At 47.4% G+C, this 26,109-nt stretch overlaps 2 protein-coding genes across 3 annotated transcripts; one reads left to right on the top strand and one right to left on the bottom strand.

Annotated features, from left to right (window-relative positions):
* Window positions 1-352: 352 nt before the first annotated feature.
* Window positions 353-21,341, bottom strand: LOC121843669 (skin secretory protein xP2-like). Of its 2 annotated transcripts, none has more exons than XM_042313440.1 (4): window positions 20,880-21,341; window positions 7,673-8,584; window positions 1,360-1,486; window positions 353-626 (listed from the first exon to the last, which is right to left on the bottom strand). In XM_042313440.1, exons 1-3 carry the CDS (start codon window positions 20,965-20,967, stop codon window positions 1,389-1,391), a joined length of 1,098 nt encoding a protein of 365 aa, XP_042169374.1. In that variant the 5' UTR covers window positions 20,968-21,341; the 3' UTR covers window positions 353-626; window positions 1,360-1,388. The 2 variants fall into 2 exon arrangements, with proteins under 2 accessions (XP_042169374.1, XP_042169373.1); XM_042313439.1 differs by having other exon boundaries at window positions 7,451-8,584; window positions 20,880-21,337.
* Window positions 21,342-22,485: 1,144 nt separating this feature from the next.
* Window positions 22,486-25,884, top strand: spag1b (sperm associated antigen 1b). Its single transcript, XM_042313441.1, has 5 exons — window positions 22,486-22,761; window positions 23,013-23,171; window positions 25,111-25,270; window positions 25,578-25,700; window positions 25,795-25,884. Exons 2-5 carry the CDS (start codon window positions 23,020-23,022, stop codon window positions 25,870-25,872), a joined length of 513 nt encoding a protein of 170 aa, XP_042169375.1. The 5' UTR covers window positions 22,486-22,761; window positions 23,013-23,019; the 3' UTR covers window positions 25,873-25,884.
* Window positions 25,885-26,109: the final 225 nt, after the last annotated feature.

Raw genomic sequence — 26,109 nt, 5'->3', positions numbered from 1 at the left:
AGCCCAGGTGTCTCCAGGCTACATGGTTGGAAGCCCAGGTGTCTCCAGGCTACATGGTTGGAAGCCCAGGTGTCTCCAGGCTACATGGTTGGAAGCCCAGATGTCTCCAGGTTACATGGTTGGAAGCCCAGGTGTCTCCAGGTTACATGGTTGGAAGCCCAGGTGTCTCCAGGTTACATGGTAATTCTCTTTAACAATGTTATTGCCAATAGAAGAAGAAAAGTGACCCATCCATATTTCCAGGATGGGAAGGCACTTTGGTGACAAGTCTCTCCGTCTGAAATTCCACCCTATCCCCTCATCAGGGAATTAGGTGCCATTTGGGACACACCCTGACAGGAATATGTATTGAGCTGGTCTGTCATCGTTGTGGTAGATGGGTGTGTGTGTTTTAACTTCCTGGTCAGTCATCGTTGTGGTAGATGAGTGTGTGTGTTTTAACTTCCTGGTCAGTCATCGTTGTGGTAGATGAGTGTGTGTGTTTTAACTTCCTGGTCAGTCATCGTTGTGACAGATGAGTGTGTGTGTTTTAACTTCCTGGTCTTTGGGTTGTGCATCTTATCTACAAATCGTCTCTGAATGTAAAAACGGAGGTTTTATCCAAGAAGGTTGTGTTTCCCAGGCCACTGAAAGACACAAACATAACAAATTGTATTTAGTTACATATGCTTGTATATCGAGTAACATAAGTACATTATTCAATAATCGAGTTAATTAGATTGCTTGTATGCCCTTATACACACATCATCAAGTCCTTGAAATTGGGGAAATTCAAAATAATTTATATTCAATGAAAGATTCACGTTGTTGTTTTACATTGAATTTGCTTTGTGGCATGTCATCATCTGTGAGAATAGTTCAATGTTTTTAATGAGTGTCTGTTCTGTCTGGGTATCATCTGGGAGGGGAGGGGAGGGGGGGGGTCTGTTCTGTCTGGGTATCATCTGGGGAGGGGAGGGGGGGGTCTGTTCTGTCTGGGTATCATCTGGGGAGGGGAGGGGGGTCTGTTCTGTCTGGGTATCATCTGGGGAGGGGGGGGGTCTGTTCTGTCTGGGTATCATCTGGGGAGGGGGGTCTGTTCTGTCTGGGTATCATCTGGGGAGGGGAGGGGGGGGGGTCTGTTCTGTCTGGGTATCATCTGGGGAGGGGAGGGGGGTTCTGTCTGGGTATCATCTGGGGAGGGAGGGGGGTCTGTTCTGTCTGGGTATCATCTGGGGAGGGGGGGGGGGTCTGTTCTGTCTGGGTATCATCTGGGGAGGGGGGGGGGGGGGTCTGTTCTGTCTGGGTATCATCTGGGGAGGGGGGGGGGGTCTGTTCTGTCTGGGTATCATCTGGGGAGGGGAGGGGGGGGGGTCTTACCAGCGGCCTCCTCAGCTTGACCTCTCTTCTTAGTTCTGTTTCTTGTCTTTCTCTGCTTCCTGTGCCACTCCAGCCAACACCAAGGCTGCTGCTTCCTGTGCCACCTCCGACACAACCACCGGAACACCTGGAAAACAACACACACAGGAAATCAACGCCTGGCGGGTCGTGTGTGTGTGTGTGTGTGTGTGTGTGTGTGTGTGTAGTTAATGTGTGACATTCCAACATGAACGGCCTTCGTGCCATTGAACTATTAGCATAGAACAACAAAGACGGAGCAGAGAGCCCTAGAGTCAAACCTCTCTCTGTTACCAGATCATCTTGTTCAGCAGAGCCAGGTTGGTGAATAGTAGCAGAGAGCCCCAGAGTCAAACCTCTCTGTTAGCAGATCATCTTGTTCAGCAGAGCCGGCTTGGTGAATAGTAGCAGAGAGCCCCAGAGTCAAACCTCTCTGTTAGCAGATCATCTTGTTCAGCAGAGCCGGCTTGGTGAATAGTAGCAGAGAGCCCTAGAGTCAAACCTCTCTCTGTTACCAGATCATCTTGTTCAGCAGAGCCGGCTTGGTATAGTAGCAGAGAGCCCTAGAGTCAAACCTCTCTCTGTTACCAGATCATCTTGTTCAGCAGAGCCAGGTTGGTGAATAACCTGGTTATAGGGTGTGTGTCCAGCCATGCAAACAGCATTCACCACAGGGAGAGAGAGTTATGCAACTCCTGACAGTAGCACATGCAACTGAAGGGGTGGGTCCTCTCTCTCTGCCTAAAAAGGACAGTTTGTTCTTTGTGTTTGGAGAGTGGAGGGGCAGACGGACAGACTAGGAACCACTGGAGAGCTCTACTACTCAGTCTGCATGTCTGGTGAGTGGTGAGTGAGTGAGTACCCATAACCACAGAGAACTGACTGTAGGAGTGAGTGTACAGTACCCGTAACCATAGGAACTGAGTGAGCGGGCTGAGTGAGTGAGTGGCCTACACATAGCCTGTACAGTACCCGTAACCATAACTGACTGTGGGCCTACAGCATGTACAGTACCCGCCATAGGAACTGCTGTACAGTGGGCCCCCGTAACCATAGGAACTGACTGTGGGCCAGTACCCGTAACCACACACATAGTGGGCTGTACAGTACCCGTAACCATAGGAACTGACTGTAGGCCTACACATAGTGGGCTGTACAGTACCCGTAACCATAGGAACTGACTGTGGGCCTACACATAGTGGGCTGTACAGTACCCGTAACCATAGGAACTGACTGTGGGCCTACACATAGTGGGCTGTAAGTACCCGTAACCAGGAACTGACTGTGGGCCTACACATGAGTGGGCTGTACAGTACCCGTAACCACAGGAACTGACTGTGGGCCTACACATAGTGGGCTGTACAGTACCCGTAACCACAGTACCCGAACCATAGGAACTGACAGTACCCGTAACCATAGGAACTGACTGTGGGCCTACACATAGTGGGCTGTACAGTACCCGTAACCACAGGAACTGACTGTAGGCCTACACATAGTGGGCTGTACAGTACCCGTAACCATAGGAACTGACTGTGGGCCTACACATAGTGGGCTGTACAGTACCCGTAACCACAGGAACTGACTGTGGGCCTACACATAGTGGGCTGTACAGTACCCGTAACCACAGGAACTGACTGTAGGCCTACACATAGTGGGCTGTACAGTACCCGTAACCACTGTGGGCCTACACATAGTGGGCTGTACAGTACCCGTAACCATAGGAACTGACTGTGGGCCTACACATAGTGGGCTGTACAGTACCCGTAACCATAGGAACTGACTGTGGGCCTACACATAGTGGGCTGTACAGTACCCGTAACCATAGGAACTGACTGTGGGCCTACACATAGTGGGCTGTACAGTACCCGTAACCATGACTGTGGGCCTACACATAGTGGGCTGTACAGTACCCGTAACCATAGGAACTGAACTGACTGTGGCCTACACATAGTGGGCTGTACAGTACCCGTAACCACAGGAACTGACTGTAGGCCTACACATAGTGGGCTGTACAGTACCCGTAACCATAGGAACTGACTGTGGCCTACACATAGTGGGCTGTACAGTACCCGTAACCATAGGAACTGACTGTGGGCCTACACATAGTGGGCTGTACAGTACCCGTAACCATAGGAACTGACTGTGGGCCTAACTGTACATAGGGGCTGTAACCCGTGGAACTGACTGTAGGCCTACACATAGCCTACACATAGTGGGCTGTACAGTACCCGTAACCACAGGAACTGACTGTAGGCCTACACATAGTGGGCTGTACAGTACCCGTAACCACAGGAACTGACTGTAGGCCTACACATAGTGGGCTGTACAGTACCCGTAACCACAGGAACTGACTGTAGGCCTACACATAGTGGGCTGTACAGTAGCAGTGGTTTTCCTGGTAGTGGATATTAGGTAACAGAACTTTGGGCTCATCACATTTTCCTGGGCAGCACTACATAGACGGGTTACCTATAGCTGAACATAGCCCTGAAACAGAGCATGGCTTTTCCTCTGTGACTCAGGGGAAATCTCCCCAACTCAAACAGACATGCTGGACTTATCTTCACCCTCATTTAAACACAGAATAATTTCACTATCTGCTCCACTAAAAGAAAGAGGGTTGATTCATGCTACAACTGTGATTATGAACATTTTATACTGTGATTGTGAAAATTCTATTATGATTGTGTAGATTCTATTGTGATTGTGAAAATTCAATTGTGATTGTGTAGATTCTATTGTGATTGTGAAGATTCTATTGTAATTGTGAAGATTATATTGTGATTGTGAAAATTCAATTGTGAAGATTCTATTGTGAAGATTATATTGTAATTGTGAAGATTATATTGTGATTGTGTAGATTCTATTGTAATTGTGAAGTTTCTATTGTGAAGATTCTATTGTGATTGTGAAGATTCTATTGTGATTGTGTAGATTCTATTCTGAAGATTCTACTGTGATTGTGAAGATTCTATTGTGATTGTGAAGATTCTATTGTGACTGTAGAGATTTATGGTGGGGTTCTGACATGCTTTGGCCAGAACAGTGGGATAATAACCTAATCTCAACTATTCCATGACAAGGGGCCATGAGTAAACATTAATTATCTACCTAATGACCTACTACGAGTCACTAGACAGACTCAATTCTCCTCTGCTCTCCCAACGGTCACGTCAAAATGTACAGTTCACTTGACAAACATTTGCATCAGAACTGAGGAGTGAGGAGAGAGGACATTAACATGTTTTATGTTATCCCAGGCAACAGTGCAGAAGTCTTATCTGGGTAATTCACAGAGCACAATGAGAGAGGGGGGGAGAGGGGGAGAGAGAAAGAGAGAGGGGGGGAGAGAAAGAGAGAGAGAAAGACAGAGGGGGTGAGAAAGAGAGAGAGGGGGAGAGAGAGAGAGAGAGAGAGAAAGACAGAGGGGGCGAGAGGGAGGAGAGAGAGGGTGTCTCAGACTGCGTGACTGGGGCTATTGTGTTGGTCAGGGCCTCAGGAAGAAGTGACACACTAGAACAGCTTTTAGTCCTTCAGTAGAGACTACTGCATGGTGTCTGGAGAGACTACTGCATGGTGTCTGGAGAGACTACTGCATGGTGTCTGGAGAGACTACTGCATGGTGTCTGGAGAGACTACTGCATGGTGTCTGGAGAGACTACTGCATGGTGTCTGGAGAGACTACTGCATGATGTCTTACAGGCAGCATTATCTGTCCTGATGTTAACAGGAAATCAGTTTTGGAGTCAGGATACCTCCTCCTAAATCAGTGAGGGTGTCTGATGCCTCCTCCTAGTCAGTGAGGGTGTCTGATGCCTCCTCCTAGTCGTCAGTGAGGGTGTCGGATGCCTCCTCCTAGTCGTCAGTGAGGGTGTCGGATGCCTCCTCCTAGTCGTCAGTGAGGGTGTCTGATGCCTCCTCCTAGTCGTCAGTGAGGGTGTCTGATGCCTCCTCCTAGTCGTCAGTGAGGGTGTCGGATGCCTCCTCCTAGTCGTCAGTGAGGGTGTCGGATGCCTCCTCCTAGTCGTCAGTGAGGGTGTCGGATGCCTCCTCCTAGTCGTCAGTGAGGGTGTCGGATGCCTCCTCCTAGTCGTCAGTGAGGGTGTCGGATGCCTCCTCCTAGTCGTCAGTGAGGGTGTCGGATGCCTCCTCCTAGTCGTCAGTGAGGGTGTCGGATGCCTCCTCCTAGTCGTCAGTGAGGGTGTCGGATGCCTCCTCCTCGTCGTCAGTGAGGGTGTCGGATGCCTCCTCCTCGTCGTCAGTGAGGGTGTCGGATGCCTCCTCCTCGTCGTCAGTGAGGGTGTCGGATGCCTCCTCCTCGTCGTCAGTGAGGGTGTCGGATGCCTCCTCCTCGTCGTCAGTGAGGGTGTCGGATGCCTCCTCCTCGTCGTCAGTGAGGGTGTCGGATGCCTCCTCCTCGTCGTCAGTGAGGGTGTCGGATGCCTCCTCCTCGTCAGTGAGGGTGTCTGATGCCTCCTCCTCGTCAGTGAGGGTGTCTGATGCCTCCTCCTCGTCAGTGAGGGTGTCTGATGCCTCCTCCTCGTCAGTGAGGGTGTCTGATGCCTCCTCCTCGTCAGTGAGGGTGTCTGATGCCTCCTCCTCGTCAGTGAGGGTGTCTGATGCCTCCTCCTCGTCAGTGAGGGTGTCTGATGCCTCCTCCTCGTCAGTGAGGGTGTCTGATGCCTCCTCCTCGTCAGTGAGGGTGTCTGATGCCCCCTCCTCGTCAGTGAGGGTGGTGTCGGATGCCCCCTCCTCGTCAGTGAGGGTGTCGGATGCCTCCTCCTCGTCAGTGAGGGTGTCGGATGCCTCCTCCTCGTCAGTGAGGGTGTCGGATACCTCCTCCTCGTCAGTGAGGGTGTCTGATACCTCCTCCTCGTCAGTGAGGGTGTCTGATACCTCCTCCTCGTCAGTGAGGGTGTCTGATACCTCCTCCTCGTCAGTGAGGGTGTCTGATACCTCCTCCTAGTCAGTGAGGGTGTCGGATACCTCCTCCTCGTCAGTGAGGGTGTCTGATACCTCCTCCTCGTCAGTGAGGGTGTCTGATACCTCCTCCTCGTCAGTGAGGGTGTCTGATACCTCCTCCTCGTCAGTGAGGGTGTCTGATACCTCCTCCTAGTCAGTCAGGGTGTCGGATACCTCCTCCTAGTCAGTCAGGGTGTCTGATTTCTACTCCTACTCAGTGATGGTGTTGGATACCTCTTGGTATCCTAACCAGTGAGGTAAGGAGGTAAGGAGACTATGGGGGGTATGCTACGTTTGTGAGAATACATTTCACCTACTTATAGACTCTGTACAACAGTCTTCAAACAACTCTGTGGGTGAGTAAATACGCTGGTCTGTTTTTTTAAATATTTTTTTTATTTTACCTTAATTTAACTAGGCAAGTCAGTTAAGAAAAAATTATTATTTTCAATGACGGCCTAGGAACAGTGGGTTAACTGCCTGTTCAGGGGCAGAACGACAGATTTTGTACCTTGTCAGCTCAGAGATTTGAACTTGCAACCTTTCGGTTACTAGTCCAATGCGCTTACCACTAGGCTACACTGCCGCCCAGGTCTGAACACGCTCACCGTCTCTCCCCACGTCTCATCACATGCTGACCGTCTCTCCCCACGTCTCGTGCTCACCGTCTCTCCCCACATCATGCATGTTTGCAGCGATGTCTTCTCAGATATTTGTGCCTGTGGCACGGGAGGACCAACCCTTTTCCAGATAAGCCTGATCCGGCAGGCTACAACAGACTGACTGACACACCTTATTTAGGTCAGGAGAGACAGGTGTTCTAGGTAACATAGCAATTTAGTGAATCTATGAGCTGGAAGAACAATCATAACCTCCCTGGGGCTAATCAGGACAATAAATGGCAGCCATTTTGCTCTGTGGAATTTAATTGTCCCTCAGTACAAATCAGTTGGTGCTGTGTTACTGAGGTGAAATGTGACCACACCATAATCGCAATGCAACTATTTGTGAGCCTGGTAAAGACACCATCGTAAGACAGGGTTTGACGATGGTTTAAATATGTAGAGTGATTGTGTCCGTGAGGATGAAGCGTTAAAGGAGGAGTACATACCATCAATCTCTGGGATTGAGATAGCAGGAGTAGGCGGGGCCTCAGGAGCAGGGGTGACTGGTGTTAGCTCTGGGGCAGGAGTAGGCGGGGCCACAGGAGCAGGGGTGGCTGGTGTTAGCTCTGGGGCAGGGGTAGGGGCGGCTGGTGTTAGCTCAGGGGCGGCTTCGGGAGCAGGGGTAGGAGTCTCTACTGCAGGCTCTGGGGCTGGAGCTGCCACCTCACCTGGGGCCTCCACTGGTCCTGGGGCCTCCACAGGCTCATTGGCAACGGCTGCTACAGGGGCCTCCACAGCCACAGGGGTGGTTATTGGCTCTGCTGCAGGCTCAGCAGCAACAACAAGGTCAGTTATGGGGTCACTGGGTGCAGGGGCCTCCACAGCGGGGGCCCCCTCTGGGACAGCGGCCACAGGCTCAGCAGCAGGGGTTACTGGTTCAGGGACAGCGGCCACAGGGGCTGGAGCATCTTTGGTCTCCTCTTTTGGGGCTGGAGCTGGGGTCTCCGCTGCTGGAGCTGGGGTCTCCTCTGTCGGGGCTGGAGCTGGGGTCTCCTCTGTCGGGGCTGGAGCTGGGGTCTCCTCTGTCGGGGCTGGAGCTGGGGTCTCCTCTGTCGGGGCTGGAGCTGGGGTCTCCTCTGTCGGGGCTGGAGCTGGGGTCTCCTCTGTCGGGGCTGGAGCTGCCTCTGGGACAGTTTCAGTCACCTCGACTGGGGCAGCAGCTTCCACAGGTGCAGCTGCCTCGACCAGGGTAGCCACCTCCACTGCAGCTCCAGTTTCAACAACCGGAGCCTCCTCAGACACCACTGTCTCAGCAGGAGCCTCTGCCACAGGAGCGGCCTCAACCACGACAGCCTCAACAGGGTCCACCACCTCCACTGGGACCACAGCCTCTACTAAGACCACATCCTCTGAAGGGACGGCTGCAGCCTCAGCAGGGGCTTCAGGGGGAACGTCTGGCTCGGCTGCAGCCAGCATCTCCAGGACCTGGTCCTCCTCCCATCCAGACCCCATGGTCTCCAGGGCCTCTGAGGCCATGATGACGGGTTCCTCAGAGTCATCAGTCAGGGCACTCTGGACAGGAAGCTGCATCTGGTCAGCGATGGTCTCCGTGTCCTCCGAGATGTGACCATTCCCGACAACTGGAATAAAAACACAGAAAAACATGGAGGTTCATGAGAGAAATGTATTTCTAGGTTTAACCTGACATCTGACACCAGATCCACCTGTAACGTTCCTGATAGAAGATCACTGCAAACCGTTTCCGCGCTTTATTGAATACCAAACATATTGGTTAAGTTGAACTAATGAAGGATCTGATAGGCTGGAAGTTATGACCTTGGTGTGTCTGTGTTGTCATGAACCAATCCAGTAACACCTAAAACATTCCATGTCTGTAGAGCCTTGTATGATAAGTCCATTGTGAGAAGGCCTTTCTAGGGAGTTTTTCCTAGCCACCGTGCTTCTACACCTGCATTGCTTGCTGTTTGGGGTTTTAGGCCGGGTTTCTGTACAGCACTTTGAGATATCAGCTGATGTACGAAGGGCAATATAAATACATTTGATTTGATTTGTTCTGATTGGCTTGAATGCCTGAAATTCAAGCAATTATGACTTATCAGCATTGACCCTGTGTCTGTGTTGTTTATGAACCAATCTAGTTGTGTTGTAGTCATCCATCTTCAGACACATGCAGCACTCTGCCACAGTAACACCTACAACATTCCATAGTAACTCCTGCTAACCCAATCCATGATCTACTGCCACAGTAACACCTAACCCAATCCATGATCTACTGCCACAGTAACACCTAAAACATTCCATAGTAACTCCTGCTAACCCAATCCATGATCTACTGCCACAGTAACACCTAAAACATTCCATAGTAACTCCTGCTAACCCAATCCATGATCTACTGCCACGGTAACACCTAAAACATTCCATAGTAACTCCTGCTAACCCAATCCATGATCTACTGCCACGGTAACACCTAAAACATTCCATAGTAACTCCTGCTAACCCAATCCATGATCTACTGCCACAGCCAACTAAAGAAAAGATTGTGCAACTGACAGAGATGAGAGGTTTAAAGCTCAGTAAGGAGACGCAAGGTTAACATAGTATTTATCTGAAACGCGGTCAGTATTTATCTGAAACGAGGTTTGTATTTATCTGAAACTCGGTTAGAAACATGGTTTGTATTTATCTGAAACGCGGTTTGTATTGATCTGAAACGCGGCCGGTATTGATCTGAAACTCGGCCAGTATTGATCTGAAACGCGGCCGGTATTGATCTGAAACGCGGCCGGTATTGATCTGAAACGCGGTCGGTATTGATCTGAAACGCGGTCAGTATTGATCTGAAACGTGGTTAGAAACATGGTTTGTATTTATCTGAAACGCGGTCGGTATTGATCTGAAACGCGGTCAGTATTGATCTGAAACGCGTCAGTATTGATCTGAAACGCTGTCAGTATTGATCTGAAACGCTGTCAGTATTGATCTGTCAAATCTGAAACGGTCAGTATTTATCTGAAATGCGGTCTGTATTGATCTGAAACGCGGTCGGTATTGATCTGAAACGCGGTCAGTATTGATCTGAAACGCGGTCAGTATTGATCTGAAACGCGGTCAGTATTGATCTGAAACGCGGTCAGTATTGATCTGAAACGCGGTTAGAAACATGGTTTGTATTTATCTGAAACAATGGCATATGGGCCATCAGTCTTCAGGGGGTTGCTGTTGATCTAGTGGAACATTCCATCTAAATCTATTACATACAGAGTAATACATGCTGTTGATCTAGTGGAACATTCCATCTAAATCTATTACATACATGCTGCTGATCTAGTGGAACATTCCATCTAAATCTATTACATACATGCTGCTGATCTAATGGAACATTCCATCTAAATCTATTACATACATGCTGCTGATCTAGTGGAACATTCCATCTAAATCTATTACATACATGCTGCTGATCTAATGGAACATTCCATCTAAATCTATTACATACATGCTGCTGATCTAATGGAACATTCCATCTAAATCTATTACATACTGAGACTGAACCACTACAGTACTATCAGTCACAAACTCCTTTATAATTAGTCAAATAACTACAGGTTTCCACATGGAAAATGTGCTTTAGATGTCAGGGATTAGATGTCAGGGATTAGATGTCAGGGATTAGATGTCAGGGATTAGAAGTCAGGGATTAGATGTCAGGGATTAGATGTAAAGCAACAAATCAATCTACAGAACGTAGAACAACGATGAGCTGTTCACTGTTGGTGTCGCTGTTGCAGATGCCAAAGTTCAGAAAGGTCAAATGTACCATTTGCTGTCAAAGGTGACACTGACTCTTCAGGGTACCCGTCATGTTAAATCGACCATTATGTTGTGAAGAGGGGAACCGTTTTCCCCTTTGGTATTCTAATGCTTTGGTTGTTGGAGCATCCTGAAGTATTTAAACTGCCATTGAAATAAGACTGAACAGAAAGTGGGCCCCTTGGTAAGAGAGTCCAGTTGGTTTGACTCAGCAGTGAGGGAAAACAATAAAAGACAGAGAATTTCTAGGACATGCAGAACTTAAAAAGATGAAAAACTCATCTTCCATTTCCCCAGGGGGGGGTTGAAGAATGTGATTTATTGAAAACAACCTGTGGTTTTCTCTGAGCCCTGAGGACAAGGTTCACCCTAGTTATGAAACTGGACGAGGAAGTGTATATGAATGATACAGACCAGATGGGGGACATATCCATCCAAGTGGTAGGCTACCGGACACCTGGGAAACACACAACAGATAGTCTGAGACTGGTCCCAGATCTGTTTGTGTTGTATAGCCTACGTCTAGGACGTTTCACAATACAATGAATTACCATAGGAGTTGGCAAGATAACACTAACAGATCTGGGACCAGTCTGCCTGCAAAAACAGTTCAAGAAATCTGTTCTTAGACTGATCACAACCCTTTGTATTATTTAATCCATGTCACTGTTAACTCCCCCTGATTGTTTCATGCATGACATAAACCAAAAAATGATCAAATTAGACACTGCAGCTTCCCGGTTTGGTTTGACTGTCGTTGTCCCTAAAGACCAGGGAGCAATGACTGGAAAGGAATGTGATGGGCTGGCACAAAATAGGAACCAACCAGACCAATGGAAGACAAGCAAACAGAGAGAGATGGATTTGGAGGTCTACATGAGGAGTTATGGAGTGATGAGTTATGGGGTGATGAGATGAGGAGCTACGGGGTGATGAGGAGCTACGGGGTGATGAGGAGCTACGGGGTGATGAGGAGCTACGGGGTGATGAGGAGCTACGGGGCGATGTGATGAGGAGCTACGGGGCGATGTGATGAGGAGCTACGGGGCGATGTGATGAGGAGCTACGGGCGATGTGATGAGGAGCTACGGGGCGATGAGGAGCTACAGGGTGATGTGATGAGGAGCTACAGGGTGATGTGATGAGGAGCTACAGGGTGATGTGATGAGGAGCTACAGGGTGATGTGATGAGGAGCTACAGGGTGATGTGATGAGGAGCTATGGGGCGATGAGAGGAGCTACGGGGCGATGTGATGAGAGCTATGGGGCGATGTGAAGAGGAGCTACGGGGCGATGTGAAGAGGAGCTATGGGGCGATGTGATGAGGAGCTATGGGGCGATGTGATGAGGAGCTATGGGGGGCGATGTGATGAGGAGCTATGGGGCGTGTGATGAGGAGCTATGGGGGCGATGAGGAGCTATGGGGCGATGAGGAGCTATGGGGCGATGAGGAGCTATGGGGCGATGAGGAGCTATGGGGCGATGAGGAGCTATGGGGCGATGAGGAGCTATGGGGGCGATGAGGAGCTATGGGGTGGGGTGATGAGGAGCTATGGGGTGGGGTGATGAGGAGCTATGGGGTGGGGTGATGAGGAGTTATGGGGTGGGGTGATGAGGAGCTATGGGGTGATGAGGAGCTATGGGGTGATGATGATGAGGAGCTATGGGGATGTGATGAGGAGCTATGGGGTGATGTGATGAGGAGCTATGGGGTGATGTGATGAGGAGCTATGGGGTGATGTGATGAGGAGCTATGGGGTGATGTGATGAGGAGCTATGGGGTGATGTGATGAGGAGCTATGGGGTGATGTGATGAGGAGCTATGGGGTGGGGTGATGAGGAGCTATGGGGTGGGGATGTGATGAGGAGCTATGGGGCAATGTGATGAGGAGTTATGGGGTGATGAGGAGCTATGGGGTGGGGTGATGTGATGAGGAGCTATGGGGTGATGTGATGAGGAGCTATGGGGCGATGAGGAGCTATGGGGTGATGCGATGAGGAGCTATGGGGTGATGTGATGAGGAGCTATGGGGTGATGTGATGAGGAGCTATGGGGTGATGTGATGAGGAGCTATGGGGTGATGTGATGAGGAGCTATGGGGTGATGATGAGGAGCTATGGGGTGATGTGATGAGGAGCTATGGGGTGATGTGATGAGGAGCTATGGGGTGATGAGAGGAGCAATGGGGTGATGAGGAGCTATGGGGTGATGAGGAGCTATGGGGTGATGAGGAGCAATGGGGTGATGTGATGAGGAGCTATGGGGTGATGTGATGAGGAGCTATGGGGTGATGAGGAGCAATGGGGTGATGTGGAGCAATGGGGTGATGTGATGAGGAGCTATGGGGTGATGTGATGAGGAGCTATGGGGTGATGTGATGAGGAGCTATGGGGTGATGAGGAGCTATGGGGTGATGAGGAAATATATGCTGCAGTTACAGTTGTACAGTCAGCTAGCTCTCAGGGATAGGACAACTGTTGTCTGTAGCTGGCTGGTGGGACAGAGACAGACAGACGGTACAGTCAGCTAGCTCTCAGGGACAGGACAACTGTTGTCTGTAGCTGGCTGGCTGGCGGGACAGAGACAGACAGAGCCTCTCTTGGCATGGATGACTCGTGTGTCAACATGATTACCATCCAAAGATGACAGAGATCCCAGTCAAAACAGCTAGTCAATCCCTGGACAGAGGGAGAAGAGAGCTGGGGGATGGGACCCGGGGGCCCCACTGTGGGTTTGGCTGGCATACAGCTGGTGAGACAGTGCTGTTAGATGGGACAGATCACGACCATGCAGTGCCACATGTACAGAGTAGTAGCATGGTACAATAAAACATTTCAGAGGTGACGCCAGCCTCCCGGGACGAAGACAGAGAGCATCTCCAGGTGACCTGGCTGGCTAACTGGATGGCACTACAACAACACCCTGAAACAGAAACACTGCTAGAGATGGTACTACAACAACACCCTGATACAGACAGACGGCTAGAGATGGCACTACAACAACACCCTGATACAGACAGAATGCTAGAGATGGCACTACAACAACACCCTGAAACATACAGACACACTGCTAGAGATGGCACTACAACAACACCCTGCTAGAGATGGCACTACAACAACACCCTGAAACAGACAGACACACTGCTAGAGATGGCACTACAACAACACCCTGAAACAGACAGACACACTGCTAGAGATGGCACTACAACAACACCCTGAAACATACAGACCCAAACAACCTGTATAAAGACATACTGATGGTCAGACAGTAACAACCTGTATAAAGACATACTGATGGTCAGACAGTAACAACCTGTATAAAGACATACTGATGGTCAGGCAGTAACAACCTGTATAAAGACATACTGATGGTCAGGCAGTAACAACCTGTATAAAGACATACTGATGGTCACGCAGTAACAACCTGTATAAAGACATACTGATGGTCAGACAGTAACAACCTGTATAAAGACATACTGATGGTCAGTAACAGTAAAAGACAACCTGTATAAAAGACATACTGATGGTCCCTCAGTAACAACCTGTATAAAGACATACTGATGGTCCCTCAGTAACAACCTGTATAAAGACATACTGATGGTCAGTAGTAACAACCTGTATAAAGACATACTGATGGTCAGACAGTAACAACCTGTATAAAGACATACTGATGGTCCCTCTAAAACCTGTATAAAGACATACTGATGGTCCCTCAGTAACAACCTGTATAAAGATATACTGATGGTCCCTCAGTAACAACCTGTATAAAGACATACTGATGGTCCCTCAGTAACAACCTGTATAAAGACATACTGATGGTCAGACAGTAACAACCTGTATAAAGACATACTGATGGTCAGACAGTAACAACCTGTATAAAGACATACTGATGGTCAGACAGTAACAACCTGTATAAAGACATACTGTGGTCCCTCAAACAACCTGTATAAAGACATACTGATGGTCCCTCAGTAACAACCTGTATAAAGACATACTGATGGTCCCTCAGTAACAACCTGTATAAAGACATACTGATGGTCCCTCAGTAACAACCTGTATAAAGACATACTGATGGTCCCTCAGTAACAACCTGTATAAAGACATACTGATGGTCCCTCAGTAACAACCTGTATAAAGACATACTGATGGTCCCTCAGTAACAACCTGTATAAAGACATACTGATGGTCCCTCATAACTGTATAAAGACATACTGATGGTCAGACAGTCAACCTGTATAAAGACATACTGTAACAACCTGTATAAAGACATACTGATGGTCCAGTAACAACCTGTATAAAGACATACTGATGGTCCCTCAGTAACAACCTGTATAAAGACATACTGATGGTCCCTCAGTAACAACCTGTATAAAGACATACTGATGGTCCCAGTAACACAACCTGTATAAAGACATACTGATGGTCAGACAGTAACAACCTGTATAAAGACATACTGATGGTCAGTAACAACCTGTATAAAGACATACTGATGGTCAGACAGTAACAACCTGTATAAAGACATACTGATGGTCCCTCAGTAACAACCTGTATAAAGACATACTGATGGTCAGACAGTAACAACCTGTATAAAGACATACTGATGGTCAGACAGTAACAACCTGTATAAAGACATACTGATGGTCCCTCAGTAACAACCTGTATAAAGACATACATGTATAAAGACATCCCTCAGTAACAACCTGTATAAAGACATACTGATGGTCCCTCTGTAACAACCTGTATAAAGACATACTGATGGTCAGACAGTAACAACCTGTATAAAGACATACTGATGGTCAGGCAGTAACAACCTGTATAAAGACATACTGATGGTCAGACAGGAACAACCTGTATAAAGACATACTGATGGTCAGGCAGTAACAACAGGGAAGTGAGAACACAGTGTCAGTGTATGTTAAATGATTACATCATGCCCTCAGCTGTGCCTGGTCCTGGTGTGTAGAAGCCATGTGGCAGGCAGGACCAGAGCCAGGCAGGCCCCATGAATGGACAATATGGTCCCTGTGTCAGCCAGGCCTCTCTGTGGGTACCAGGCCTCTCTGTGGGTACCAGGCCTCTCTGTGGGTACCAGGCCTCTCTGTGGGTACCAGGCCTCTCTGTGGGTACCAGGCCTCTCTGTGGGTACCAGGCCTCTCTGTGGGTACCAGGCCTCTCTGTGGGTACCAGGTCTCTCTGTGGGTACCAGGGCTCTCTATGGGTACCAGGGCTCTCTATGGGTACCAGGGCTTCCATTAGAAATAATTAAAAAAATTAAAATTTTACATTAAAAATAAAAAGGCAATAAATAAAAAATATTTCTGCAAAATAATGCTTTTTATTTATTGATGGAAATGCCAGTTGATGAACCAGTCACAAGTTTGGGCACACCTACTCATTGTAGAATAATAGTGAAGACATCAAAACTATGAATTAACACATATGGTTTTAACAAATCAAAATATTTTTTATATTTGAGATTCTTCAAAGTAGCCACATTTTGCCTTGACGACAGCTTTGCACACTCTTGGTATTCTCTCAACCAGGCTTAACCTGGAATGCTTTTCCAACAGTCTTGAAGGAGTTCCCACATTCGCTGAGCACTTGTTGGCTGCTTTTCCTTCACTCTGCGGTCCAACTCATCCCAAACCATCTCAATTGGGTTGAGGTCGGGTCATCTAATGCAGCACTCGATCACTCTCCTTCTTAATCAAATAGCCCTTACGAAGCCTGGAGGTGTGTTGGGTCATTGTCCTGTTGAACAACAAAAGATAGTGTTCTGCAGAACGCTAGGTAGCCATGCTGGTTAAGTATGCCTTGAATTCTAAATAAATCACAGACAGTGTCACCAGCAAAGCACCACCACACCTCCTCCTCCATGCTTCACGGAGTGAACCACACATGTAGAGATTATCCGTTCAACTACTCTGTGTCTCACAAAGACAGCGGTTGGAACCAAAAATCTCAAATTTGGACTCATCAGACCAAAAGACAGATGTCCACCGGTCTAATATCCATTGGTCGTGTTTCTTGGCCCAAGCAAGTCTCTTCTTCTTATTGGTGTCCTTCAGGGTTTCTTTGCAGCAATTCGACCATGAAGGCCTGATTCACGCAGTCTCCTCTGAACAGTTGATGTTGAGATGTCTGTTACTTGAACTCTATAAAGCATTTATTTGGGATGTAATATCTGAGGCTGGTAACTCTAATGAGTTGTGGGGTGGCAGGTTGTTTAGTGGTTAGAGTGTTGGACTAGTCACCGAAAGGTTGCACCGAAAGGTTGAACTTCCATAGCCTATAGGGCAATGCAGTAGGTCTATAACTTCCATAGCCTATAGGCCAATGCAGTAGGTCTATAACTTCCATAGCCTATAGGGCAATGCAGTAGGTCTATAACTTCCATAGCCTATAGGCCAATGCGGTAGGTCTATAACTTCCATAGCCTATAGGGCAATGCGGTAGGTCTATAACATCCATAGCCTGTAGGCCAATGCAGTAGGTCTATAACATCCATAGCCTGTAGGCCAATGCAGTAGGTCTATAACATCCATAGCCTGTAGGCCAATGCGGTAGGTCTATAACTTCCATAGCCTGTAGGCCAATGAGGTAGGTCTATAACTTCCATAGCCTGTAGGCCAATGAGGTAGGTCTATAACTTCCATAGCCTATAGGCCAATGAGGTAGGTCTATAACTTCCATAGCCTGTAGGCCAATGCAGTAGGTCTATAACATCCATAGCCTGTAGGCCAATGCGGTAGGTCTATAACTTCCATAGCCTGTAGGCCAATGCGGTAGGTCTATAACTTCCATAGCCTGTAGGCCAATGCAGTAGGTCTATAACTTCCATAGCCTGTAGGCCAAATGTCCATGCGGTCTTCTATAAGAAACCATGGTCCATAGCCTATAGGCCAATGCAGGTAGGTCTATAACTTCCATTGGCCATGAGGTTCTCAAATGTCCAGGGTAGGTCTAAACTCCTGGGAGGACATCTTCCATAAGGCAGAATTTCTCACTCATGGTGTGGTACGACTCTGGGAGGAGTTGGGGGTGGTACGACTCTGGGGAGTTGGGGTGGTCTGTAGTTGGGGGAGTTGGGGGTACGACTCTGGGAGGAGTCTGGGGGTTGGTACGACTCTGGGAGGAGTTGGGGTGGACTCTGGGAGGAGTAACTATGACTCTGGGAGGAGTTGGGGGTGGTATGTAGTATGACTCTGGGAGGAGTTGGGGTATGTAGTATGACTCTGGGAGGAGTTGGGTGTGGTAGTTATGACTCTGGGAGGAGTTGGGTGGTGGTATGTCGTATGACTCTGGGAGGAGTTGGGTGTGTATGACTCTGGGAGGAGTTGGGTGTGGTATGTAGTATGACTCTGGGAGGAGTTGGGTGTGGTATGTAGTATGACTCTGGGAGGAGTTGGGGTGGTATGTAGTATGACTCTGGGAGGAGTTGGGGTGGTGTAGTATGACTCTGGGAGGAGTTGGGGGTGGTATGTAGTATGACTCTGGGAGGAGTTGGGGGTGGTATGTAGTATGACTCTGGGAGGAGTTGGGGTGGTATGTAGTATGACTCTGGGAGGAGTTGGGGTAGTACTGGTATGTAGTATGAGGAGTTGGGGTGGTATGTAGTATGACTCTGGGAGGAGTTGGGGTGGTATGTAGTACGACTCTGGGAGGAGTTTGGGGTGGTATATAGTATGACTCTGGGAGGAATTGGGGTGGTATTTAGTATGACTCTGGGAGGAGTTGGGGGTGGTATGTAGTATGACTCTGGGAGGAGTTGGGGGTGGTATGTCGTACGACTCTGGGAGGAGTTGGGGGTGGTATGTCGTACGACTCTGGGAGGAGTTGGGGGTGGTATGTAGTACGACTCTGGGAGGAGTTTGGGGTGGTATGTAGTATGACTCTGGGAGGAGTTTGGGGTGGTATGTAGTATGACTCTGGGAGGAGTTTGGGGTGGTATGTAGTACGACTCTGGGAGTAGTTGGAGGTGGTCTGTTTGTGATCAGAGCCCCAAAACCAACTGGCTGAGGGGACTCTTCTCCAGGTTCATCTCTCTGTAGGTGATGGCTTTGTTATGGAAGGTTTGGGCATCGCTTCCTTTTAGGTGGTTGTAGAATTTATCAGCTCTTTTCTGGATTTTGATCATTAGTGGGTATCGTCCTAATTCTGCTCTGCATGCATTGTTTGGGGTTTTGCGTTGTACACAAAGTGCAGAGTTTCAATTAGGTGTTTGTCCCATTTTGTGAATTCTTAGTTGGTCCCCAGACTTCACAACCATAGAAGGCAATGGGTTCAATAACTAACTGAAGTATTTACACAGTACAGGCTAACTAACAGGTTGGGTCAGAACCCTATAGCCTCAGGGATATGACACAGTACAGGCTAACTAACAGGTTGGGTCAGAACCCTATATCCTCAGGGATATGACACAGTACAGGCTAACTAACAGGTTGGGTCAGAACCCTATAGCCTCAGGGATATGACACAGTACAGGCTAACTAACAGGTTGGGTCAGAACCTGTATAGCCTCAGGGATATGACACAGTACAGGCCGTGCCACAGGCACAGCTAACTAACAGGTTGGAAGTCAGAACCCTTAGCCTCAGGGATATGACACAGTACAGGCTAACTAACAGGTTGGGTCAGAACCCTATAGCTCAGGGATATGACACAGTACAGGCTAACTAACAGGTTGGGTCAGAACCCTATAGCCTCAGGGATATGACACAGTACAGGCTAACTAACAGGTTGGGTCAGAACCCTATAGCCTCAGGGATATGACACAGTACAGGCTAACTAACAGGTTGGGTCAGAACCCTTTAGCCTTAGGGATATGACACAGTGGCTAACAGTACAGGCCCTAACCTCAGGAATAACAGGTTGGGTCAGAACCCTATAGCCTCAGGGATATGACACAGTACAGGCTAACTAACAGGTTGGGTCAGAACCCTATAGCCTCAGGGATATGACACAGTACAGGCTAACTAACAGGTTGGGTCAGAACCCTATAGCCTCAGGGATATGACACAGTACAGGCTAACTAACAGGTTGGGTCAGAACCCTATAGCCTCAGGGATATGACACAGTACAGGCTAACTAACAGGTTGGGTCAGAACCCTATAGCCTCATGGATATGACACAGTACAGGCTAACTAACAGGTTGGGTCAGAACCCTATAGCCTCAGGGATATGACACAGTACAGGCTAACTAACAGGTTGGGTCAGAACCCTATAGCCTCAGGGATATAACACAGTACAGGCTAACTAACAGGTTGGGTCAGAACCCTATAGCCTCAGGGATATGACACAGTACAGGCTAACTAACAGGTTGGGTCAGAACCCTATAGCCTCAGGGATATGACACAGTACAGGCTAACTAACAGGTTGGGTCAGAACCCTATAGCCTCAGGGATATGACACAGTACAGGCTAACTAACAGGTTGGGTCAGAACCCTATAGCCTCAGGGATATAACACAGTACAGGCTAACTAACAGGTTGGGTCAGAACCCTATAGCCTCAGGGATATGACACAGTACAGGCTAACTAACAGGTTGGGTCAGAACCCTATAGCCTCAGGGTGCAGATGTACTGCAAAGAATGCAGCGTTTTCCACAGCCGTTTGATCGGAAAACTAAAATCACCAATAACTGAGTAAATATTAACAGCAGGTAGTAATCATAATAAAAAGTTATTCTATAATATATAATACAATATATACACACGAGGAGCGTGCTTCTACACCTGCATTGCTTGCCGTTTGGGGCTTTTAGGCTGGGTTTCTGTACAGCACTTTGTGACATGGGCTGATGTACGAAGGGCACCACCAAAAGACTTCAGAAGAGCAAAGTGTAACCATGCTGAAGTGTTGGAACAATGTCTCTTTTCCAGAACCTTGCCCCCTTCAAAAACAAAAACATCTATGCAATCACAATGTCATATGGTAAAAAAAATGTTTAAAAGTAAGACAAAAATCTATGCATATAACACAACCTTCTGCAGTGTGACAACTATTCTAAATTGGAGGAAAAAACGGGTTACTTTGACACATTCTGACAAAACTTTTTTTTTTAAAGTGTCACTGTCAGCGGAACCTGACAAAAATATAAGTTACTCACCAAATGTGTCTCCGTTGGACTCCTCGGGTTTTGTCCCCGGTCTCTTCTCCTCATCGACAGTCTGTGTGCTGGACGAAGAACATCCCATGGTGAAGAAGAACGAGAGGAGAGATGAAGAGAAAATATGGAAAGAAGACTGAGACGAGATGCGAACGGTCGATACTCGGTCAACTCAGACAGCGACTGGCTGGATAAAACATGAACAGAACAACAAGCTGGTTGTTTATGAGGTATAGCTGGAGCCCATTATTTCCTGTTGTCTGTCTGTCTGCCCTGTCTGTTTATGCATGGCTAGTCGCCGTCATGCCCTAGACAACGGACTGTTGTGCTCCGCACACTAACCACGCGTTAGACACTGTCTGGATAAAATGAAGACCCTCAACTCTGCTCCCTCTCTCTCTCTTTACATTAGGGAAGTAGTTTAGGTAAGATGGTCTTGATCAACTCCGCCCCCTATCCTCTCATTCAGGAAAACCCACTCTCTGAAAATCCACCTGGTGGATCATACTTTTATTTCACCTTTATTTAACCAGGTAGGCCAGTTGAGAACAAGTTCTCATTTACAACTGCGACCTGGCCAAGATAAAGCAAAGCAGTGCGACAGATACAACGACACAGAGTTACACATGGAGTAAACACAACTTACAGTCATTAATACAATAGAAAATAGAAGAAAAAAAGAAAGTCTATAAACAGTGCGTGCAAATGGCGTGAGGAGGCAATAAATAGGCCATAGTAGCGAAGTAATTACAATTGAGCAAAATAACACTGGAGTGATTGATGAGCAGATGATGTGCAAGTAGAAATACTGGTGTGCAAAAGAGCAGAAAAGTAAATAAAAAACAATATGGGAATGAGGTAGGTAGATTGGGTGGGCTATTTACAGATGGACTATGTACAGCTGCAGCGATCGGTTAGCTGCTCAGATAGCAGATGTTTAAAGTTAGTGAGGGAAATATACGTCTCCAGCTTCAGCTATTTTTGTAGTTCGTTCCAGTCATACACTCATATGTCCTGGTGAATTCTCTTTCCCCAGTTTATAGTTCAAGTAACTTGGAATATATTACTAATTATAACTGTTTGTTTAATATTCCTCGTAAGAAAATCCAAGACTTTGGCCCAGACGTTGATGGATTGTCAACAACAAGTCATTTGTCAGTAAGTGCAAGTGGGGGGGGGGGGATACCGGCGCCCTGCAGACCTTTCCGCAACAACAACACAAGTATCAAACCTGATTGATCAAAGGAGCCAATGTCTGCAAAAAATAGGGTGTGTGCAGTGTTACTATGTTGCTGTTAAACAGAGTGACATCGACCAGTACTGCACCATCTTTGACGTGACGTCGGCATCTACTGGAGGAAGTAACTACCTGAAGCGCCAAAGATGTTTGTCTCTTCCACAAAACAAGCAGAATCGCACCCCCCTGCGACCACCGTACCGGGTACACAGGTCACCAGAATCGCACCCCCCTGCGGCCACCGTACCGGGTACACAGGTCACCAGAATCGTCACCAGAATCCCCCCCCCCCTGCGGCCACCGTACCGGGTACACAGGTCACACCAGAATCGCACCCCCTGCGGCCACCGTACCGGGTACACAGGTCACCAGAATCGCACCCCCTGCGACCACCGTACCGGGTACACAGGTCACCAGAATCGCACCCCCCTGCGGCCACCGTACCGGGTACACAGGTCACCAGAATCGCACCCCCCTGCGGCCACCGTACCGGGTACACTGGTCACCATAGTAACGAAACGCGCAGAGTTGCTCGGTTGATGAGACACACACACAGGTCGCTAGATAACGTTACATCGTAGCGAGTTATTATTTCTCTAAATATATACAATTTCTCATTCCGTCCGTGACACGGGTTGTTGTTTGGTGAGTAAGGACATTGACTTTTCACAGTACTTTTCAACCATCCATGACTTGACTAGTTAAATAAAGGTGAAATAAATGTTTTTAACTGTCTTCCCTGACAGTAACGTTAAACCAAACTGCTAACTTCAGCGAGCTAGTATTGTTGTCAAAACACAGAGCCGCAGGACCCAGGCAGTAGCTACTAGACTTAGCCACAACTTAGTAAATGTCGCTTTAGTAACGCATAGACATTTAGTTGTTGTCGTCAACAGGTCAGCCATGAATGCAGAGATAGTTTCCTCACTTCTAACTCAAGAGGTGCCAGCGGGGACCACTTCCGCCGCAGCAGTTCCAGTGGATCACCTAGACTACGGCTACATTGGCAAATGCACTGATGTGAAATACTTGGGCAAGATGCTGAGCGTGCTAAGGTAAATGATGCTGAGGGTGCTAAGGTAAATGATGCTGAGGGTGCTAAGGTAAATGATGCTGAGCGTGCTAAGGTAAATGATGCTGAGGGTGCTAAGGTAAATGATGCTGAGGGTGCTAAGGTAAATGATGCTGAGGGTGCTAAGGTAAATGATGCTGAGGGTGCTAAGGTAAATGATGCTGAGGGTGCTAAGGTAAATGATGCTGAGCGTGCTAAGGTAAATGATGCTGAGGGTGCTAAGGTAAATGATGCTGAGCGTGCTAAGGTAAATGATGCTGAGGGTGCTAAGGTAAATGATGCTGAGGGTGCTAAGGTAAATGATGCTGAGCGTGCTAAGGTAAATGATGCTGAGGGTGCTAAGGTAAATGATGCTGAGCTGGTGCTAAGGTAAATGATGCTGAGGGTGCTAAGGTAAATGATGCTGAGGGTGCTAAGGTAAATGATGCTGAGGTGCTAAGGTAAATGATGCTGAGGTAAATGATGCTGAGCGTGCTAAGGTAAATGATGCTGAGGGTGCTAAGGTAAATGATGCTGAGGGTGCTAAGGTAAATGATGCTGAGGGTGCTAAGGTAAATGATGCTGAGGGTGCTAAGGTAAATGATGCTGGTAAATGATGCTGGGGTGCTAAGGTAAATGATGCTGAGCTGCTAAGGTAAATGATGCTGAGCGTGCTAAGGTAAATGATGCTGAGCGTGCTAAGGTAAATGATGCTGAGCGTGCTAAGGTAAATGATGCTGAGCGTGCTAAGGTAAATGATGCTGAGCGTGCTAAGGTAAATGATGCTGAGGGTGCTAAGGTAAATGATGCTGAGCGTGCTAAGGTAAATGATGCTGAGCGTGCTAAGGGAAATGATGCTGAGGGTGCTAAGGTAAATGATGCTGAGCGTGCTAAGGGAAATGATGCTGAGCGTGCTAAGGTAAATTATTCAGGGGTTAAGTTAGGTTTAGGCTACAGCTGGTGGTTTTCAACATAACAATCTAAGGTAAATGATTCAGGGGTTAAGTTAGGTTTAGGCTACAGCTGGTGGTTTTCAACATAACAATCTAAGGTAAATGATGCTGAGGGTGCTAAGGTAAATGATGCTGAGGTGCTAAGGTAAATGATGCTGAGGGTGCTAAGGTAAATGATGCTGAGCGTGCTAAGTTGATGCTGAGGGTGCTAAGGTAAATGATGCTGACGTGCTAAGGTGGTTTTCAATGATGCTGACAATGCTAAGGTAAATGATTCAGGGTTTAAGTTAGGTTTAGGCTACAGCTGGTGGTTTTCAACATAACAATCTAAGGTAAATGATTCAGGGGTTAAGTTAGGTTTAGGCTACAGCTGGTGGTTTTCAACATAACAATCTAAGGTAAATGATTCAGGGGTTAAGTTAGGTTTAGGCTACAGCTGGTGGTTTTCAACATAACAATCTAAGGTAAATGATTCAGGGGTTAAGTTAGGTTTAGGCTACAGCTGGTGGTTTTCAACATAACAATCTAAGGTAAATGATTCAGGGGTTAAGTTAGGTTTAGGCTACAGCTGGTGGTTTTCAACATAACAATCTAAGGTAAATGATTCAGGGGTTAAGTTAGGTTTAGGCTACAGCTGGTGGTTTTCAACATAACAATCTAAGCGAGAAATGGACAAAAGAGTTAACACACATAGTACAAAACTAATTCAGAACTGAAATGGGGATCAACGTGCTATTTTTGTTGTTTGTTTGTTCGTTCCTGAGGACCCGGTGTTATGCCAGACAAGTGAATATCTCTGTGTTATGCCAGACAAGTGTACATCTCTGTGTTATGCCAGACAAGTGAATATCTCTGTGTTATGCCAGACAAGTGAATATCTCTGTGTTATGCCAGACAAGTGAATATCTCTGTGTTATGCCAGACAAGTGTACATCTCTGTGTTCTCCTGATAAGATGTTCTGAAATTCACTGTCAACTATTTTACGCCAGGTCTGGAGATGAGGGTATCTATCCCCATCTGATACAGTTCTGTGAGAGTCGTCTGGAGAGGCTGGACCCTAAAAGTCGTGCCCTCAGAAAGGACAACCCCCCAGCCACCGCCGCCTGCTTCTCTGGAGATGAATGGGGTCAGATCACGGACGAACTCAAGGTACTGTCCGTTTGCCACGCGACGTTGTCTCAAAGTTTTTTGTGGCGTCTCACTGTGCCAATTTTACTTTGTAATCTGTCGTGGAGAGACTACGTTAAACGTCAAACATCTGACCAAAATGATTTCAAGATTTTAGTTCTGGGTTAACAGAGATCAGTGACTTTGTAACAACACTTGTAAGTAGTATTGAGACTTTTGTATTAGTAGTAATACCATAGTAGTGTAGCTGTAGGTAATGAGACCGATACACACATCCTTATATAGCAGACTTAACCTAAAATACACCACACTGTTTTCACTTTTACAGAAGTGGGAGACAGATGCCAAAATGAGTGAAACTGCGCTGAAACAACAATCTATATTCCATGATCTTGAAACTGAGAATCTACCCCCAGTACGTGGATCAAGTTGCTCTATTCCTCTCAAGCAGGTACAGCCTCTGTTTTATAAGGAAATACTATTATTTTGTGTTGTCAGACAATAGTAGGAAAATGACTAGAACTTCATTCTAAATTGTGTTGCAGAATACAGTTTCAAATGGACAGACGAAAACTGCACAGAAGAAGGTTCTGCCTCGTAATTATATAGAATGGGACCAGTGAGTTTCTAGAAGGTTCTGCCTCGTAATTATATAGAATGGGACCAGTGAGTTTATAGAAGGTTCTGCCTCGTAATTATATAGAATGGGACAAGTGAGTTTCTAGAAGGTTCTACCTCCTGATTATATAGAATGGGACCAGTGAGTTTCTAGAAGGTTCTTCCTCCTGATTATATAGAATGGGACAAGTGAGTTTCTAGAAGGTTCTACCTCCTGATTATATAGAATGGGACCAGTGAGT

This window comes from Oncorhynchus tshawytscha, unplaced genomic scaffold, assembly GCF_018296145.1.
Source record: "Oncorhynchus tshawytscha isolate Ot180627B unplaced genomic scaffold, Otsh_v2.0 Un_contig_2913_pilon_pilon, whole genome shotgun sequence".
Classification (NCBI taxonomy): Eukaryota; Metazoa; Chordata; class Actinopteri; order Salmoniformes; family Salmonidae; genus Oncorhynchus; species Oncorhynchus tshawytscha.
The sequence above is the reverse complement of the archived record's forward strand: the minus strand, read 5'-3'. Positions and strand labels throughout refer to the sequence as shown.

What these genes read in the sequence shown, in the direction of transcription:
- LOC121843669 (XM_042313439.1), bottom strand. Translation starts at nt 20,967, where the DNA reads ATGGGATGTTCTTCGTCCAGCACACAGACTGTCGATGAGGAGAAGAGA. An exon ending in GTCCAACGGAGACACATTTG is followed by an intron (nt 8,585 to 20,879) that starts GTGAGTAACTTA and finishes TTTTTATTCCAG; the next exon opens with TTGTCGGGAATGGTCACATC. An exon ending in CTCAATCCCAGAGATTGATG is followed by an intron (nt 1,487 to 7,450) that starts GTATGTACTCCT and finishes GTTGTTTTCCAG; the next exon opens with GTGTTCCGGTGGTTGTGTCG.
- spag1b (XM_042313441.1), top strand. Translation starts at nt 23,020, where the DNA reads ATGAATGCAGAGATAGTTTCCTCACTTCTAACTCAAGAGGTGCCAGCG. An exon ending in AAGATGCTGAGCGTGCTAAG is followed by an intron (nt 23,172 to 25,110) that starts GTAAATGATGCT and finishes ATTTTACGCCAG; the next exon opens with GTCTGGAGATGAGGGTATCT. An exon ending in GCTCTATTCCTCTCAAGCAG is followed by an intron (nt 25,701 to 25,794) that starts GTACAGCCTCTG and finishes ATTGTGTTGCAG; the next exon opens with AATACAGTTTCAAATGGACA.